The sequence below is a fragment of the Onychostoma macrolepis genome, chromosome 05, assembly GCF_012432095.1.
Source record: "Onychostoma macrolepis isolate SWU-2019 chromosome 05, ASM1243209v1, whole genome shotgun sequence".
Classification (NCBI taxonomy): Eukaryota; Metazoa; Chordata; class Actinopteri; order Cypriniformes; family Cyprinidae; genus Onychostoma; species Onychostoma macrolepis.
Genome location: NC_081159.1, coordinates 34,408,232 through 34,426,417, shown reverse-complemented (window position 1 = coordinate 34,426,417; position 18,186 = coordinate 34,408,232). Strand labels below are relative to the sequence as shown.

General features: G+C 34.4%; 1 protein-coding gene across 18 annotated transcripts in view; it reads right to left on the bottom strand.

Annotated features, from left to right (window-relative positions):
* The window catches only part of ank1a (ankyrin 1, erythrocytic a), a 125,941-nt gene that overhangs the window by 58,890 nt on the left and 48,865 nt on the right, over positions 1 to 18,186 (bottom strand). For 15 of the 18 annotated variants that reach the window (XM_058776112.1, XM_058776105.1, XM_058776106.1 and 12 more), the window contains 12 exons: positions 9,807 to 9,908; positions 7,182 to 7,280; positions 5,952 to 6,050; positions 5,578 to 5,676; positions 5,142 to 5,327; positions 4,158 to 4,256; positions 3,982 to 4,080; positions 3,802 to 3,900; positions 2,181 to 2,378; positions 1,968 to 2,066; positions 1,468 to 1,566; positions 1,176 to 1,274 (listed from right to left, as the gene is read on the bottom strand). In XM_058776112.1, coding sequence (XP_058632095.1) covers positions 1,176 to 1,274; positions 1,468 to 1,566; positions 1,968 to 2,066; positions 2,181 to 2,378; positions 3,802 to 3,900; positions 3,982 to 4,080; positions 4,158 to 4,256; positions 5,142 to 5,327; positions 5,578 to 5,676; positions 5,952 to 6,050; positions 7,182 to 7,280; positions 9,807 to 9,908 — 1,377 coding nt within the window. Of the gene's footprint in view, positions 1 to 1,175; positions 1,275 to 1,467; positions 1,567 to 1,967; positions 2,067 to 2,180; positions 2,379 to 3,801; positions 3,901 to 3,981; positions 4,081 to 4,157; positions 4,257 to 5,141; positions 5,328 to 5,577; positions 5,723 to 5,951; positions 6,051 to 7,181; positions 7,281 to 9,806; positions 9,909 to 10,006; positions 15,494 to 15,593; positions 16,812 to 18,186 lie in introns of those variants that run through there. The other 3 variants (XM_058776107.1, XM_058776110.1, XM_058776111.1) reach the window with 3 other exon arrangements.

The following is an 18,186-nucleotide window of genomic DNA, read 5'->3' as shown; positions in this document are numbered from 1 at the left end:
TTCTGTTGAGAGGAATTGCTTCCTCAGCTTTCACAAGCAATGAGGTGTCATTAGTGAAGGAGATTGTACATGTATGTGCTTGTGTGTGTATGTGCATGCTTGTAAGGATAAGGTGCAACACTCATTATAATATTTTGGTATGACAGCAGATATGAAGGTTTAGTTATACTTGTGATTCACGATGGTACAATGTTGCCTGATAGCAACAGCTGAATATGAAATGTTACTTTTTATTTAATATGAGATGTGCAATACATTACAAACTAAATAAATCTGTTTGTTCAAGTGTTTGGTTAAAGAAATTGATGTTTTCAATAAATATATTAATTTTTTCTGCATAAAAAATGTCAAATGTTTCAATTTGTTCGTTGTGGTACAAAAAAAAAAAAAAAATTAAAAAATTATGAAAATGTTTATTGGTATTGTTATAGTGTCCAATTTTAAGCAGGAAAAACATCATACAATTTTATCCTCCTTGATATCATATTGCGTACCATAGTGGGTTAATAAAAAAATATGCACTTTCCTAAAGACAAAAACATTTGTATAAACTAAAATTCATACAGAGTATGCTATATGGTCTTTATTTATTATAAAAAATATATATATTGATATATTTTCTTTAGTCATAAGCCAAAATGTTACTTAATGTAGGTCAGTGTAATAGTTTATTAATAAGGTTTACTTACTATAAATAAAGAAGAACACTTATAAAGCTCTTAATGTTTGTTGTGATGTCTTTTTAAATCATGCATCATATTTTCTGTTATGTAAGGAGAAGGAGAAGAATACAACACAATAATTTCTACGTTCAGTAAAGCTAGCCAGTGTGTGTTTTTCACATCAAAACTCTGGTGTCACCTGAAAATACTATTTAAACAAAACTGTTTCTTTTATTTTGTTCTATGGGGAGTGATATTTGCTTTTAGACATTTGAACAAAAAAAGGTTTAAAATGGAAACCATGATTTTCGAATAGACTAAAATTAAGATGCACTTTAAATAAATGACATGGTTATTTTGCTGTTTTCTGTGTACTATTGTATTATTTAAACTTTTTTTCTCTCTCTCTCATTTTGCTTGGCTAAGCTTTAAATAAACCCCATTTATACAGTAAAAACAAACCTAAATTTTATTAAATGTCAAACTAAATTAAAAACATTCAATGAAATGCACCTTGGCTTTGGCATCCACTGGAGCTGCATTCTGCAACAGGAAGTCAGCAACTTCACAGTGACCAGCTCGAGATGCCATGTGCAGAGGTGTTTCAACTTTCTACAAATACAAATTAACATACAGGTACGTGATCACATACAGTAAGAGTACAGTACAAGCACAGCTTGCAGTCGAAACATATATTCAATCAGAAATAAAAGAAAATGTTGCTTTCAAAAGGTGAAATTCCATGTCTATGTGGCCTCATTGTAACATACTTCAGTGTGCACCTTTAACTGCTGATATTGCTTACCACATTTGAGGCATGTGGTGAAGCTCCTTTTTGCATCAGTATCTTCACTATATTCAGATGACCCATGAAGGAGGACACGTGCAGTGGGGTCAGTCCTGACTGTTGGACAGAAAGCAAACAGACACAGAGAACTGAACATTATGGCTGCATGAAATGTTTACATAGATATCCATACTAGGTAAATGCTACTTAAGGGAATATTTCTCCCAAAAAAGGAGCATTTGCTAAATCATGTGGATTACTTATTGTGACGTTTTTATTGTGACTTTTGGACTCTCTTCCTGACGGCACCCATTCACTGAAATGGATCCATGAAGAAACAAACTCATTTTCATCTTTTCATTTTGAAGTGAACTATTCCATTTAAATGTGTGTTTTTATTGTTCTTGAATTGAAATGCAATCATAAATGACCACTGTTTCTGTTTTATGTTTTGGGGTACTTTTATTGTGAATCTGATCTTAATTGTTGTTCTACTGTGAAATGATCCTGTTGCTCACCTCGGTTACAGCCTCCAGGGATGCAGAATGCTTTAACAGTAGGTCCATTACACGCATGTGGTTCTTCTTACAGGCAATATGGAGTGGTGTGAAGCCATTCTAAGAATGTCATGAGATATTTATATGCAAGTGAACAGCTTCTAGATATTTCAAAACAACATTATTATCATGCACTTTAGTTGTGCCATGTGTGTCTTTTAAATGCGTACTAACCAAAGCACGGGTGTTTGGTTTGGCTCCTTTATCCAGGAGCACCTTGGCCACACGATGATGTCCACAGTGTGCTGCCACATGCAGTGGGGTCAGGTGGTCTAGAGTGATGTCATCAATCTCGGCATTGTACTGTAATAGCTGTCTGATACAGTCCAAATGATCGCCCTGGGCTGCCATATGTATTGGAGAAAGGCCATTCTGTGCAGTGAACATATGGGAACATTTAGAGCTGCCAATGGCATTTTCTTTCAAATTTATAGCAATCAGGTAGGGTTTTTTCATTCGTATGACATAATTTTTTTTTATGTGTTTTAAGGTTGTTGAATAGCATTACTTCATTGAAGATTTATGCATTATTTTATTTGAATTACATATAAAATATCCATCCATTTAGATTATACAGTTTAACATAAGCAAACTAATAACTTAATGTAATGCATATTTGGCGATAAAACAGAAAGGAGACAGGTCAGAATTCTGTAGAAGTACTAATAAATTGAATGTATTTTAAATTCACAGTAACCAGGTTTATATATTTATTGTCAATAAATTAATTTTCAATCTCATATTTGAACTACAGTAACTGAATATTGATTGCTCCACAACTAGCAATATTTTAACCACCTTCATATTTTCTAACTATATAAATTTAGTTGTTTTCACAATAAACACATTTCCACTGATTCAAGTAAATTGAAAAAACAAAATGCATTTTGAAAATAGTATGATTATTAACATTAACCCATTTCTTACCTGTTTCATTAATGAACATTTTGAGTATAAACTGACAAATATGCATCACATTGAATTTATTAGTTTGTTTAGGTTAAAAACTGTGTAATCCAAATAGATGGATATTTTATATGCAATTCAAATACATAAATCTTAAATTTAGGCCTAAATGTATTTTAAATGGATTTTTTTAATTAATGCATTTTATTACATTTGCACTGCTGACACAGTATATTGGGAACCACAGTGTCAATAATAATTTCAGTCAATTCAGATCTTATTATCAGAACAAATATTCAATCAAGATATGTAACTCTTTCCACTTTGTTTCTCATTTGAAGCATTACTTTTCATAAAATAAAATGTAATACAAAGCCAATAATGTCAGGTTTATAGAGAAATTCGGTTACACTTTATTTTGATAGTCCACTTTAGACATTCTACTAACTATAAGTAACTTTGTAACTACATGTCAACTAATTCTCATTAATTTGCAAATACATGTCTACTAACTCACAGAGTAGACTGTTAGGTTAGGTGTAGGGTTAGTAGAACAAGTTGACATATACTTGCAAAGTTTCTCATAGTCAGTATGTTGTATGTTGTGGAACCATCAAAATAAAGTGTTAGAAGATATTAAGCAGACAGTCTACTGATACTCTAATGACTGCTAGTTGACATGTAGTTGCAAAGTTACTTACTGTTAGTAGAATGTCTAAAGTGGACTATCAAAATAAAGTCTTAGCAGAAATTCTTATAAAATAAAAGCCTCATAAAAACAATAGCTTAAACTTTATGTTTTATGTTTACACTACCAAATTCTTCACAAGTTGGTGAGTTGCTGAGGGTCTTTCTTTCTTTCTTTATTGTGCCTATGGTATATGCTTACTTTGGTCTTGGCCTGTATTGGGGCTCCTTGGTCCAGAAGGATCTCGATTATTCTTACATGGCCATTTCTGGCAGCACAGTGAAGAGGAGTCAACTCATCCTGTCATAAAAATAAAAGAACAACAAATGTGTACACAAATTCTCTGTCATTAAAGTTTAGAATTGTAGCTTGCAAACATACTTTTGTCTTGGCATCAATCTTCGCTCCTCGGTCCAGCAGAAGTCTGACCATGATAACATTTCCTCTCCTGGATGCAATATGTAGAGGTGTGATCCCGTTCTGAAAGAAGGCCACATTAGTTTGTATTTAACTGTAAACATGCAGAAGTTCAGTGTAGAAATATTTAAAAGACAGACCTTGGGTGTGAAGTTCACATCAGCTCCTCTGTTTAGAAGCAGCTGGGCAACATTCAGGTTTTCATAGTGGGCTGCGATATGGAGTGGTGTGAAGCCTGTCTGCAGAGGATCATGGGAAACTGAGTAAGTAACCAGCACACTTTTCCTTGTAAAATACTGTTGTTACTCTGAATGCTTCATTATCAATGCAAAAATCCATTAACTGTATGCATTACTGTTTAAAAGTTTGCTCATGTTTTTGAAAGATGTTTCTGCTCACCAAGGCTGCATTTATTTGATTAAAAATACAGTAAAAACTACAATATTATGAAATATTATTACCAGTTGGAATAGCTGCTTTCTATTTCAATATATTTTAAAATGTAATTTATTCCTGTGACGCAAAGCTGAATTTTCATCATCATTACTCTTATGTCACATGATCCTTCAGAAATCATTCTGATATGTTGATCTGCTGCAAAAAACATTTATTTTTTATTAGCAGTGCTTAAAAGAGTTATGCTGCATCATATTTTTGTGGATTCTTTGATGAACAGGAAGTTCAAAAGAACAGAATTTATTTGAAATAGAAACCTTTTGTAACATTATAAATGTCTTTCTTTACTGTTACTTTTGATTAATTTAAAGCAACTGTATGTAATTTTAATTTTACCTTGAGTACGTAAGTTTGGTGAGCAGGAACGAAAGTGAGTGAAATGGGAAGCTTGCTTTACAGCAGGAAACAAACACACGTGTACAGCTATCAACTGTATTTACGATAGTCATATTAAAGATAATTCCACTCACTCCAAAATCGCTAAAATACACAAAACTTCTCACAGTTCCTTTAATGCATACTTGCTGAATAAATGTTATTGTTTATTTAAAAATAAATAAAATTAAATAATAAAATCCTGGTTAATATAATCAGGCATTGGAGGCGGTACCATACATTGTATAATATGAGAAGAACAATAAAAAGGTTTTCCATCAGTTTACACAAACCTTGCTTAAGACATCAGGATTTGGGTCATTCTGTAAAAGCACAGCGGCAGTTCGGGTGTCATCGTTTCGGGCAGCGATATGCAGTGCAGGAAGGCGGACCTTGCCCTTAGTACCGTGGTTGATGAGCAGGGCCACCACATTCTCATGGCCCTGCTGAAGAGCCACAGCAAGAGGGGTAAAGCCATCCTGCCAGAAAGACAAACACAAGACACATGATATTTTTATGTGAACATCCATATTTCTCTCAATAACCTGTGTGAAAATGGCAGGTTAAGGTGAGGTTTGCAATATTTGCTGGCTTAATGCTAAAAGTTTATACATGACATACAGGTTTTAATAAACTGCATGTAGTGTAAGTCATTACATTTTCATTTTATTCAAATTACATTCAGGTTGTACTTCTAAGTACTCTTGTTTAAAAGTAGGGCAGAATTACCTCAGTTGGAATGGTTTGATTGGCTCCATTATCCAGGAGAAACTTCACAACCTCCAGGTGATTCTCTTGTGCAGCCATGTAGAGAGGAGTGAAGCCCTTCTGTGGCAGACAGACATAAACACCCATATGCAGATACAATACCAAACTAACACAAGCACACAAATACACAAATAACAATACAAGCAGACAGATTTTAGTTCGGAGAGCAACACTACAGGTATATACATTCAAAATCACTGTACTGTTCAAATGAAAACATCCAACTGGGGAGAAAAAAAAACATATAAACCCCATTATGTATTGTGCTTTAGGTCAACATTAGGTGAATACTCGCAGATAGTTGAATATTAGTAACCAACCCCTTATTTGCCCACCTGAGACTGAGCATTGACATTGGCTCCATAGTTAACCAGCTCTGTGACCACCTGTTCCTGTCCAGCTAACGCAGCGATGTGAAGAGCTGTATTTCCTTTCTATGAGAGAAATATTAGTTTAATGACACAGACCATGTTTTTCTAATCATATGCATTTAAAAAAATCATTTCCTGGTGCAATAGTAGTGTGCTTAATTGAAATGACATTAAAGTATATTCTAGTTCACCATATGCTTGTCTGTACAATCATATTTCAAAGACAACAAAAGTAATTATGAAATTACATAAAAAGATGCACACAACTGCTACTTAAATGGGGCCAAAAAAGCACTTTAAAGTTCAGCTTACTGTATGAATTTAAACTATAATATAACTTTAATTAATTACAAATAACATGCAATTAAGTAGCCAACAACATTCCATTCAATTCACACTTTAGTACATCATTTTAAAGTATATTATATCATACTCTTTTTAAAAGTATGCTAAAGTGTACGTCTTTTACATAATGTTTTTTTAAGGTACATGAGATGAAATTAAGTTCTTGTAACTTCTTAAGTGCTTCATGAATGTGAACCAAAAAAATTTTATAAATACTTGAACCCCTTACGTCACACTTAAAATCTATGGATATCATTGTATTAGGTCAAATATAACAAATATAAGTGGTAACACTTTACAATAAGATCCCATTAGATAACATTAGCTAACACATTAACTAAAATAAATTTTTAATCTTTTGTAATGTTGTTTAATAAAAATACAATTCTTCCCGTTAGCGCAGGATGATAAAAAAATATAACAGTTACAACATTTGATTTTAAAAACATATTAGTACATGTTGAAATTTTTGAAACATTAAGATTAATAAATGCTTTAAAGGTATTTAGTTCTTTAATCTAGTCAGTGCATGGTAACTACTGTAGTTAACTAATGTTAACAAATTGTAAAGTGTTAAAACATCAAGTGGAAAAACAGCACAAGCACAATTTTCAAGCACAATATTCCTCAAAAATTAGGGAAATATATAACAGATGAACATGTTCAAAGTTAATGTGATGGTTCCTCTGCTGTGATACTTGCACAAAATTGAGGGGAACTAATTTCAATTTCAGATCAGTTAGTTAAATGTAAATGTGAAACAATTCAGAAGAGTGTTTTCTAGAAGAAGCTCTAGCATCTAACGCAGTGAAAAAACGTTTTCATATCCACAGTAGCTCTAACTCTTACCTTTGTGGTCGTCTCAAGAACAATACCATGGTGCAGTAGTTCCAGCACCATTTTAACATGGCCTTCTTTCGAGGCCAAGTGCAGCCCGTTGAGTCCATTCTGTGAAGGGAAAGAGACATCAGAGCAAACTCACTCTGGACGTGATCTAATCTCAAATCGAACGGTCAATGTGGTCTGGTAACGTCGCAAAGAGACTTAAAAGGGGATGTGAGGGGTTTGTAGATCACTCCGCCTATCACAGAAGCATCGTCAAATAACATCAACCGATGATGATGATGGTGATGATAGTGGTGGTGGTGATTTAGGTGGATGGCAGGCCGGTGGTCTCTCTGCTGGGAAGAATACAGGCCATGTGGGATAGGTCTAACCTCACACAGCCTTCCTTCAGCCTCACAGGACATGTGAGGTTGGACCTTTCTCACATTGCTGATATTATCCCCTCTGAGTGTAGAGACCACTCACCCCATCTCAATGTGATTCAAAGAAAGAAACGAAGGAACAAAAGAAAAAGAATGGATGGATGAAGAAATTCCAAACAGTTATAAAGCTGCATCAGAATATCATACAACAAATGTTGCATCATATGGAGATGAGGAGATGTCAAACTCTGGGTTTCTGTTATTGGAAAAGGTGTGATGATCGATCAACTTGCATACCTTATATGGCCTGTCATATACACTGAAAACTTTGTTTTATATTAGTCAGTAAATGTTAATAGACATTTACAGTATATGTCTGATTTCACTTGCTACTGTAGTTTCCTGTGATGTAAATCAATATATTGAACACTGACAGAACAGCTTCTGGTCTCTCTGTTGGTATACATACAGCTGAAATAAAATATAAATATTAGATGAAAAACTAAAGCCAAATAAAAATTTGAAACTAAAATTGCACTAAAATTGCTAATTGGAAATAAATAAAATATTTTTGATATACGGTAGTTCTAAGCAGATTGCTAGTGTTCGATTCCAAACAAATGCAAATATCCAAACAAAAATATTTTCTTAATTAGTATATAAAAAGATAAATGCATCTTTAATTTAATGGACAATATATTAAGGCAGAGAATATAGAAAGTATAGGTACACATATCAATGTACTATTTGTTTGTTTTTGCAGTATAGCCTACATGTGTCCTATAGCTCAAGGTTCCTTGCAGCAGGTTTTTGAAAGAACTCAGCAGTGCATGTAGACTTGGTCTCTCCAGAGAGCTCTGTGGACCTGCTCACATGTTTGCTTCAGAATGACAACTAAATGGAGTAAAGTGCTGAAGTCATCACTCACAGCACATGCAGTCATTAATCAAAGGGCAATATCATTTCAATTACTGTTCTGATGCATGCAGGCCCACCACACAGCAGAAAATGTCACTGTACAAATTAGGCTAAAGGGAAAAGAAATGGACTCGATTGCATCTACTGCACACACACAATAAATTCTGTGCAGAGTTCACGCACGGAAACAGAGAATTATTTCCAATCATTTTTCCCCAGAGGTCCACTAAGGTAAAGTAGGTACTTTAACACAAATATCAGGTGAAACCATCAGGCCTGCACCATGTATGCATGCTCTTAGATGATCAAAGAAGAACAATTATGAAACCTGAACGCTTAGCTGCTCTCCTTGAGCTATATTCACAAAACACCTTAAGGTTAAAAGTAGCTCCTAAAACCAGCTCCTAAATCTGTGAAAAGTTAAGGATTGTTTAATTCTATTGCTATTTAGGAGAACTCTTAAAAATACGGCCCTGATCTTCATCACCCAAGAATAGCATTGATGGCATCAACTGTTTTTGTGGCGTTGAAAACCACTCTTAGCTTGGCCAGGAAAAGCATTCAATACCAAACCCCTGGGCTTGTCTTGCAGTTCCTCTCTGCCCAGCGCTTCACCATCTCTGGAGCAAATTCCAGGAAAATATGGATCTTCTTCCCATTATAGGTAAGGTCCTTCCACTCAGCAGATCCCCTTCCTTCTTAAAAATATAGCATCTTGGCATTGATGCTTCCAATCTTTAACATCCGTGGAAGCTTTACACTGTACAAAAGATTTTTATAATGGAAAAGGCTTTAAAAATGTTCTTCGCACTAAGGAAAAAAATGTTCTTTTAGGAATGGATCACTGAAAGGTTCTTTAAGGAACCAAAAATTTGGGGAACTTTTTTTTAAGGGTGTGGAAGCTTTCCATTCCAAAAGGTCCTTTATACTGAAAAATAGGTTCTTCAGGTTATTAAAAATGTTCTTCACACTAAAAAAGTGGAAATGTTCTTTGGGGGACCACAAATGATTCTTCTATGGCATTGCTGAGAAAATCCCCTTTTGGACGCTTTATTTTTATGTGTTTAAAGATTGTTTTTGCGTCACAGAAATAATGAAGTGTGCAAAGTGGTCCCGTATCATCTGGCCCTGTGTACTCTATATTTATCAACTAGAAATATCACATCTTTCAAGAGCTCTGAGAGCACATTATGTCTTCTAGAGCACCCCTTAAGGTTTATCTATAAAAAGATTAACTTCTACAAACAGACATTTCACCTCCGAATGAAGCCTGGCTATGTCCCAATCAGACAATTAATCAGACATGTTTATTCCTCTTGAGGAATACGGGGAGTTGAGGAAGTCTTACCTGATTGGCTGTGTTGATGTCGATGCCATTCTTGATGTGGTCTAGAGCCTTTTCCAGATTACCTGAGCGAGCTGCACGGAGGAAACTGGTGGCAGCATCAGCCTGAGAAAAAAATACAGGAAGTAATACCGGAGGATAGAATTGAAAAAAATAAGAGTTAGAATTTTTCATGACTTAATTATATCGTAAAAACTGTATACTTTTTGCCAGCCATCCGTATTTCATAGACTTGCAACTTCATAGAATCTCACATGTGAAGAGTGTTAAAAAAGATAACAAATGTGACAAAACGTTTGGTTAATAGCAGTGTCAATTTTTTTTAAAGACTGACATTGAAGTAAAACAACAACAGCAACAACAACAAAACGGGGCAAAACCGGAAAACACTGAAAATTCAAACAAATTAAAGGACAAAGGCTTTTCAACATTAAATATATACTTAAATACATATTTACAGCATGCACACACACACCTGAGTACAAAGATAACATATAAAGGTCCCATGAAATTAATTTACTATTTCCTTCCAAGATGCTCTTTTTTTTTTTCCCTGGATGAGAAAGACAAATGTACGCAAATGTGTACTTTGTATTTTGTCGATTTTAGGAACACAACAGTCAGATTACCTCAAAGAACAGACACAGATTATATAACACTGCAAAAGGAAAGAGTAAGAAGGATCAGAGCAGTGGCTAGAAAGAAAAAATACTGGAAAAAGTTCATTCGTATTTTATCGACCGTTAAAACTTTAACTCATTTGTTCAAATCAACCGATTCTCAATAAAACTCAAAACCAAAGCACAAAGACAGAAAGAGAAAGAAGCTGATTTGTTTTCTATTTCTATTGCTGTGACCTTCCTAACCTTATCACATTCATCTAAATATAGAAAATGTCTTTTACTAAAAAGCAGAGAGTTTTTCCTCTTTTCAGCAGTGCATCTTCAAAATCATGTTAAAAATATTTGGCATAAAGACTCAAATAATAAATAAATTGTTTTTGTTATACTTAATCACAATTTCAGTAACACAGGCTGCAAAAAAGCACATTCTCAAAAATGTCAAAACAAAACATGCTGGTAAAAGGGGTTCAGCCTAGAAAAAAAGTTTGGGCACCCCAGTCCTGAGATAAGAAGCTTCACTCAGTGAGAACTGAACCATACGATGGTTTCTTCTGTCTGATAAACACACTCAGTGTAGAGAGAGGTTTTCACACTTTCAGCCAAACATCAAATTATTTCTAAAAAGCCCATTTCTATACAATACATGCACATTTACATAATTCCAGAGCAGCTCTCTTAGATTTGAATCCATCTGGATTCAATTGCTTCTGTGGCTTAAGTGCATTTGAACAGATTTTCACATCCTTGAGACTGAGATGTTGTTTTGAATCAGTGTAAGTTGATTGTATCTGTTGAGTTGTTGCTGTGGTGGAGGCAGTGGGAATGTGTGAGAGTGTGAGAGTGTGTACCTTCACGAGCAGCAGGGCTGGTTCACTGATCAAATATACTTGACAAGTACATGGAGACATGGGCACACACAAAGTGTGAGTTGGCATGGGGACGACTTATGACCTCCTAAGAATTAGGAGCACAATTTTTCTCCCCCATCACTTTGGCTGTGTCAGAATTCACATACTACACTAAAGGGGTTTGGGGTCAGTAAGATTTTTCTTTTTTGATAGAAATTAATATTTTTATTCAGCAAGGATACATTAAATTGATTTAAAAAAAAAAAACTCTATTTCCAATAAATGCTGTTCTTTCGAACTTTTCATTCATGAAAGAATCCGATGAAAGCAAACTGTATCAGTTTCCACAAAAATGCAAATCAGCACAACTGTTTTCAACATTGATAATAATCAGAAATGTTTTTAAGCAACAAATCAGCATAATTAGAATGATTTCCGAAGCATCGTGTGACATGAAGACTGGAGCAATGATGCTGAAAATTCAGCTTTGCATCACAGGAATAGATTCCATTTTAAAACATATTTAGGTAGAAAATAGTTCTTTTAAATTGTAGCCTAATAATATTTCACAGCATTACTGTTTTTACTGTATTTTTGATTAAATAAATGCAGCCTTTGTGAGCATAAGAGACTTTCAAAAATATTAAAAAAATCTTAGCAACCCCAAACTTTTTACTAATAATGTATAATATAATATAAAATCATGGATTTTGCTGGACATGGGACACTCTATGTAGTAATAGTGTGAAGATTGTGTAAGTTTTGAGTTTGAGGTTTTTTTATGCATATTTTTTTGCACACACACACAACACACACAATTATACAAATTTGTGTCCTCATATGTCACAAAAACACGCACATGCGCACACACACACACACACACACACACACACATGCGCGCACACGCACACATACACACTTATTTATTTATTTTCCAGTTATTTATCTTAACACCACATGCTATGTTACACAGTCAAAACAAAAGGGATGGCATCATAAAATGTCTTATATTTCAATATTTTAAAAGTCTATTTAAAAAAAAATAATAATAATTTAAATTAAAAAAAATAGAGCAAAGATAATGTATTTAATCAAAATCACATGTAATTACTACCTATTCCAGTAATGCATTTTTTAACCCTGAATTGAGTAACCATTTTTGGAGTCCCCTACATGCGTAAGATGTGAGGTCACTGTACACAAGTGTGTGTTTGCAGCAGATAAGGCAGTGGAAGCGATCATGTAGACCACACCTAATTCTTAGCCTCTGGCTTGCTAAATTCTCCACACCTCTATGCAGTGTACCATTATATGCAAAGAGAACAAGCATGTTGTTTTGACCCTTCCAGTTCAAAAAGAAAACGGCTTTGGTAAAAGAAAGCATAAATAAAGAATGAAACATAAAATAAACCTCCTCATACACAAATTATTAATATTTCAAGATTCATAAGCCAGGCTGCCAGAATTGATAGGCTTTCTTGAAAATTACATCCCAACATCAGGAAAGATGTACTTTAGAAACAAAATTAACATTATCATTTATTAGAGTAGTGCAGTGCTGTTGATTCCTCATTGTGAATTATAAAGCTTTTGATGAACGATCTTGCAAAACGATGTTAACAGTTAATGCAACAGTTAATAAAACCTCATACAATGATATAAAAAAAGATAAATAAGCACGTCAGCACCCATCCCCAGCTTTCCTCCCCTCTCTAAGAGCAGAAGTACTGCAGCAGACAGGATGACATCATCACTGAGACGCAACACTGCAGTGTGTGTGTGTGTGTGTTTATGACTGCATCCGAGAGAGAGAGACGGAGCGAGTGGACGAAGGAGTCTTTAAATTCACCTCTACTGAGAAACACATACAAACAAAGGCAAACACACAGAGAGAATGCGATCTATCACAATAACTGTGCTTGCACAGCAAACAACAGCCGCTCATACAAGACCAGGTGGTGATGCGTAATTCCCACGGAGGGAAAGAGAATGAGATTATCACAACACAACACCATAAAATTCAGCTCATGCACATTAATGCTTTGCTATGTTCGTGTACACCATATATTATGAATATATACTTAAATCCTGTGTGACTATTTCCTTCAGATGATGCATTTGGGGCTCATTAATCAGGATCATAAATGAACATATGTGTGTGATGTTGGTGTGTTTTGGACTAATTGCTGTGGAGAGGTAAACTATCACTCATCATAAACATTCATATTTGCGAAATGCATAACTATTTCCATGCATGCACGGGGACACAAAAAGACAGGTTTCACTGACTATTCCTGCATTATATAAGATGGTGAACAGATAAAAAGTGCAAATGTTAAACAGTATGCTTGTGGAGATGTTTGCAACTGAATGTTAAAAGAATTATAATCTGCTGGAAAAATAGCCAAAGTCCATTTAATTTTAAAATACAGTTAGCTGTAGTCACATTTTGGCAATACTTGTGAATGTGATTATTTTAATGTGTTTTGTTCCACACGTTAGATTTTAATAACAGTAAAGTATGCGCCATTTCAAGAAACTAAACAGTAAAGCAAATCCTAACCCTAACATATAGTAAGCACATGTTGTTAATTACAGTTGCTCGGTACTTTTTTGTGTAATTTCAGTGTAACAAGGACACAATACAATATTTAGTGTTCCCAAAATGTATCTAAACTGCATCTAAAAATCTGTAAATCACATTGCATCAGATACAATATCAGATAAATATTACAAACAAACTATACAAAGAAAACATTTCACAAAATCAAAAAAGCTCTACATTTTAAAATATTAAAAATAGATAAATGGACATGTTGTTGTTGTCAGTATACTGTAGTATACTGCATACTGTAGCTGTAGTGAACTTGAAGGGAATCGATTTTATACATCCTCTAAAATCACCTTGACATCAGTTGAATAAAAGTAATTGCAAAATGGCTCAGAAAAAAACTAAAAAACATTTGTTTGGAGACAGCACTTAGTTTGAGATTTAGCAAATGAAAGATGTGTCCAAATATTTGAAGGACCTGTGAAATCTTCATCTAAGAACATACAGTATCTGATGTGAATTTCCTGTTATTCTTGTAAAAAAAAAAAAGAAGGTGAGACTTTGAGTTCCTCATTTAGAGGTTCCCTGTGCCCTATTCAGCAATCTATAAACCAAGTGCAAAGGTGTTTGTTTGTGCCACAGCTACACAGATCACAAAACAAAGTACTGCACAATGTGAAAGTCTCCATTAACACCTTCTAACTGTTTTTAATCTCATGTATAAATGTGAATATTTTTCTTCTTAGTCCTCCTTTTAAATCCTATGCAAATTCTTTACATCAGTGATTTGCCCTCCCTTGCACGTTACGTAAATAATGAAAATCTTTAGGGCATCATTTGAGAGAACATTTGCCAACAATGCAGTTTCCTCTCTCTCTTGACTACTGTAAAATACAATTTAAATTATTAGAGAAAATATGACTGCGCATAATAGTTTCCTGTGAACGGGGCAAAGCAATTTTAAAATATAGCTGACTGGATGGCTGCTTAATAAATGTAGTCACATTTTTGTAAAAAAAAAAAAAAATGTAATGTGTCTTGTTACACAGGTTGCATGTATTTACTATAGTAATAACAGGAAATTATGCATAATTTCAAGCAACTAATGGTAACACTTTAGTATAGGGACAAATTCTCACTATTAACTAGTTGCTTATTAACATGTCTATTATGAACATATTGGCTGTTTATTAGTACTTATAAAGCACATATTCTGCACGACCATATTCTACATCCCTAATTCTAAACTTAACAACTACCTTACTAACTATTAATAAGCAGAAAATTAGGAGTTTATTGAGGCAAAAGTTATACTAAGTTAAGTTATAAGTTAACACTAAAGCAAACTCTAACACTAATTAATATTACTCTGCACTTTTTTGTGAAATTACAGTGTAACAAGGACACATTTAATAACTGTTACATTTTATTTTAGTGTCCTTGTTACAAAGTTATACATTTAAGTAATGAGTTATATGAATTAACTACATGTATTTACTACTGTATATGGTTAGGTTTAGTAGTTATTGTTTTGTTTAGTGTTAGTTGCATGTGATTATCTATAATTTATTGCTATTACTAGTAAATACATGTAACACCGTAAAATAAAGTGTTACCAAAATAGCATTAAGAATATATTTAGTGACCACAAAACATGTTTGCATAGAGAATTTTGAGGCAAAAATCAACTGGAAACAAGTTTCCAGAATCTAACATCTAACAAAAACAACAAAGAAGATGAAGGAATCTTCAGGAAAGTTGTACTTACTCCACAAATGATGGTCTTGGTTGGCATCCCAGTACACCTTCTCTCTTTCTCTCTCTCTCTACGTCTTTTGCCTCACTGCTTTCCAGTGTTACACTATCTGGGTGTAGGGGTCCGGGCACTGCCCCTTTCCCCCTGCACACAAACACACACACTTGTGAGCGGCTGGGTGGGGCTGGGGGCTATGAGGCCAGAGGGCTTTATCTCCAGAGGAATGCTGTCAATATCGATACACACACACTTTTACCCAAAACTAGATAATGGCATAAGTCTCTCTCCTCATTTTTCCATTCCGTCGAGCGTTCTCGATCTGCACAGACCTGCTCGATGCATTCTGACAAGCAAAGGACCCTTCTGAATGAGCCTTTGGGAAAAGGACACATTATGTGTGTGTGTTTGTGAGGTTTGGCACTGTTTCAGTCTGCAGAAGGACTTACAGTGACAAAGACCCTTGGAGGGGTGGGATGGGGTGGGGTGGGGGTACTTCAGGAGCACCAAGCCTGGTGACAATGGCCCAGACACGGATGGGGAGGGCATGGTGTGTGTGTGTGTGTGTGTGAGGGGGGCCCAGTCTCTTTCAATAAAAGATCTGTCACTCCCAGCCTGAAAAGGCCCCTCCATCTTCTCTCTCCTAGGCCCATGCTGGGAAAAGCACATCTACGCCAATGGTATGCACCCAAATAAATGTGCATCGCAGAAGTGGACGGAGCAAAACTACACCTAGAGCTCAGGTTATCAATTTAAATGGGAGAGTTTTCTAGTGAGCAGCTTGATATGGAGGAACTGGGATTACTATGGTGATTCCCTCTCTAGGGGATTTATTGCAGTGGCAGTGAATCACACGGCCCTTTGAGGGGACTCAGGAATCAAGAGGTGATTCAAAGTACTCTTCTTTGATTCTTTCAAAGAAATAACAAGAGCTATTCCTGCTCTGCAGTACATTTTTATGACCCATTAATACACTGTATGAAATAAAGTAAATAAAAGCACTGTATCAAAGTATATAAAACATGTAAATGCAGTGTAAATTGCATGCATTTTAAAATGCATGTACGTTTAAATAATTTTTTTAAATAAAAATGTTTTTAATTGTGAACTGTACTAGCGATTTCTGAGTAAAAACTGTTTAGATCATTTTTTTTTTCTGAGTAGTAATAAACTGGGTTACACTTTATTTTAAGGTGTCCTTGTTACATTGTAATTACACTGTAAAAAGTGAAAGTTCACTTAACTTAAAAAAATTGAGGAAACCCATTGCCTTAAAATTATTAAGTACATAATAATTAAAAGAAAAAAGTTAAGTGAACTTGACAATTCAATTAACTTATTTTCTTTAAATTAACATTTACTTAATGATTTTAAGGCAACGGGTTTCCAAATTTTTTTTTAAGTTAAGTCAACTTATCACTTTTTACAGTGTAACTTTTTTTTAGGCTCCATCCTTTCCTTGCATCCTGTTCATTTTCTTGTCATTTTGAAAATAATCAAATTATAATTAATAAAGTGCAGTGTTCCAAACATATAATGTTATACTTAATTATTTATATAGAAAAGACCAACAAAGTTAACTGACTAGAAATGAACAATACAGGAATGGAATCTAGTGTTTTTATTATAACAACTATTTTAATCAAGTACATTTAATTATCACAATAAATTAATGTAAGTTTGTAAAAATGTCTTTGTTTTCTATTAGTGTTAAAACTCACCGTGGTAATGGGGTAGGTTGAAATACAGTATCTACTCTTTGTGCCTGACATTTAATTATGCAGTTTGGGAATAAGCAGTCGATTTCTAAATTACAAAATTTATTTGTCATGTAATTATGGGAATATCTTGGTAAAAAATCTTGGTAATGCAAGTGCACTACAAAGCCTGCTGTTCTGATGTAAGCACTGTAGATTCTAACCTGTTCACCTGCAATGCCCTGAAATCCCAGATTTATTTCACAATAAATGTTAAACTTAAAGAACTAGTTCACTCCGTAATGAAAATTATGTCATTTACTCACCCTTATGTAGTTCCAAACTTGTATGCATTTATTTGGAACACCAAAGATGTTGTCCATATTGTTTCAAACCCCTTTGACTTTCACTGCAAGCATAAAGGAAATGGAAACATTTTCTTTGGTTTCCCACAGAAAAAAAACAAAAATAGAGTCATACAGGTTTGGGACAACATGAGGATGACTGAAAGTGAATTTTTAATTTTGAGTAACCTTTTGATAGTTACAGTTAGAAAAACAAAATACTTCTGTAAAAAGTTCAAAACCATGAAAACCATGGGCAATGAAAAGAAATATTTAGAAATGTAAACACCATCTTTTCAATAGACTGTTGTTACTTAAATTGCATGTTAATACAATGCCAAAATTACACATATCATATCATTGGTAAAATAAATAAATAAATACTAGTATCAGCCACTAGAGGGCGCCTCATTTGTTATGCGTGACTAGTGCAAGCAGAACTCGATGAGGCTATGAGTATTCTGTGCTTCTGTTGTGCAAAGATGCTGCATTGTCCTCATGTTTTGTTTCAATTTCATCTAAAATCACCCTGACATAAATCAGGTAATACCTGTCAGGTAATTGACT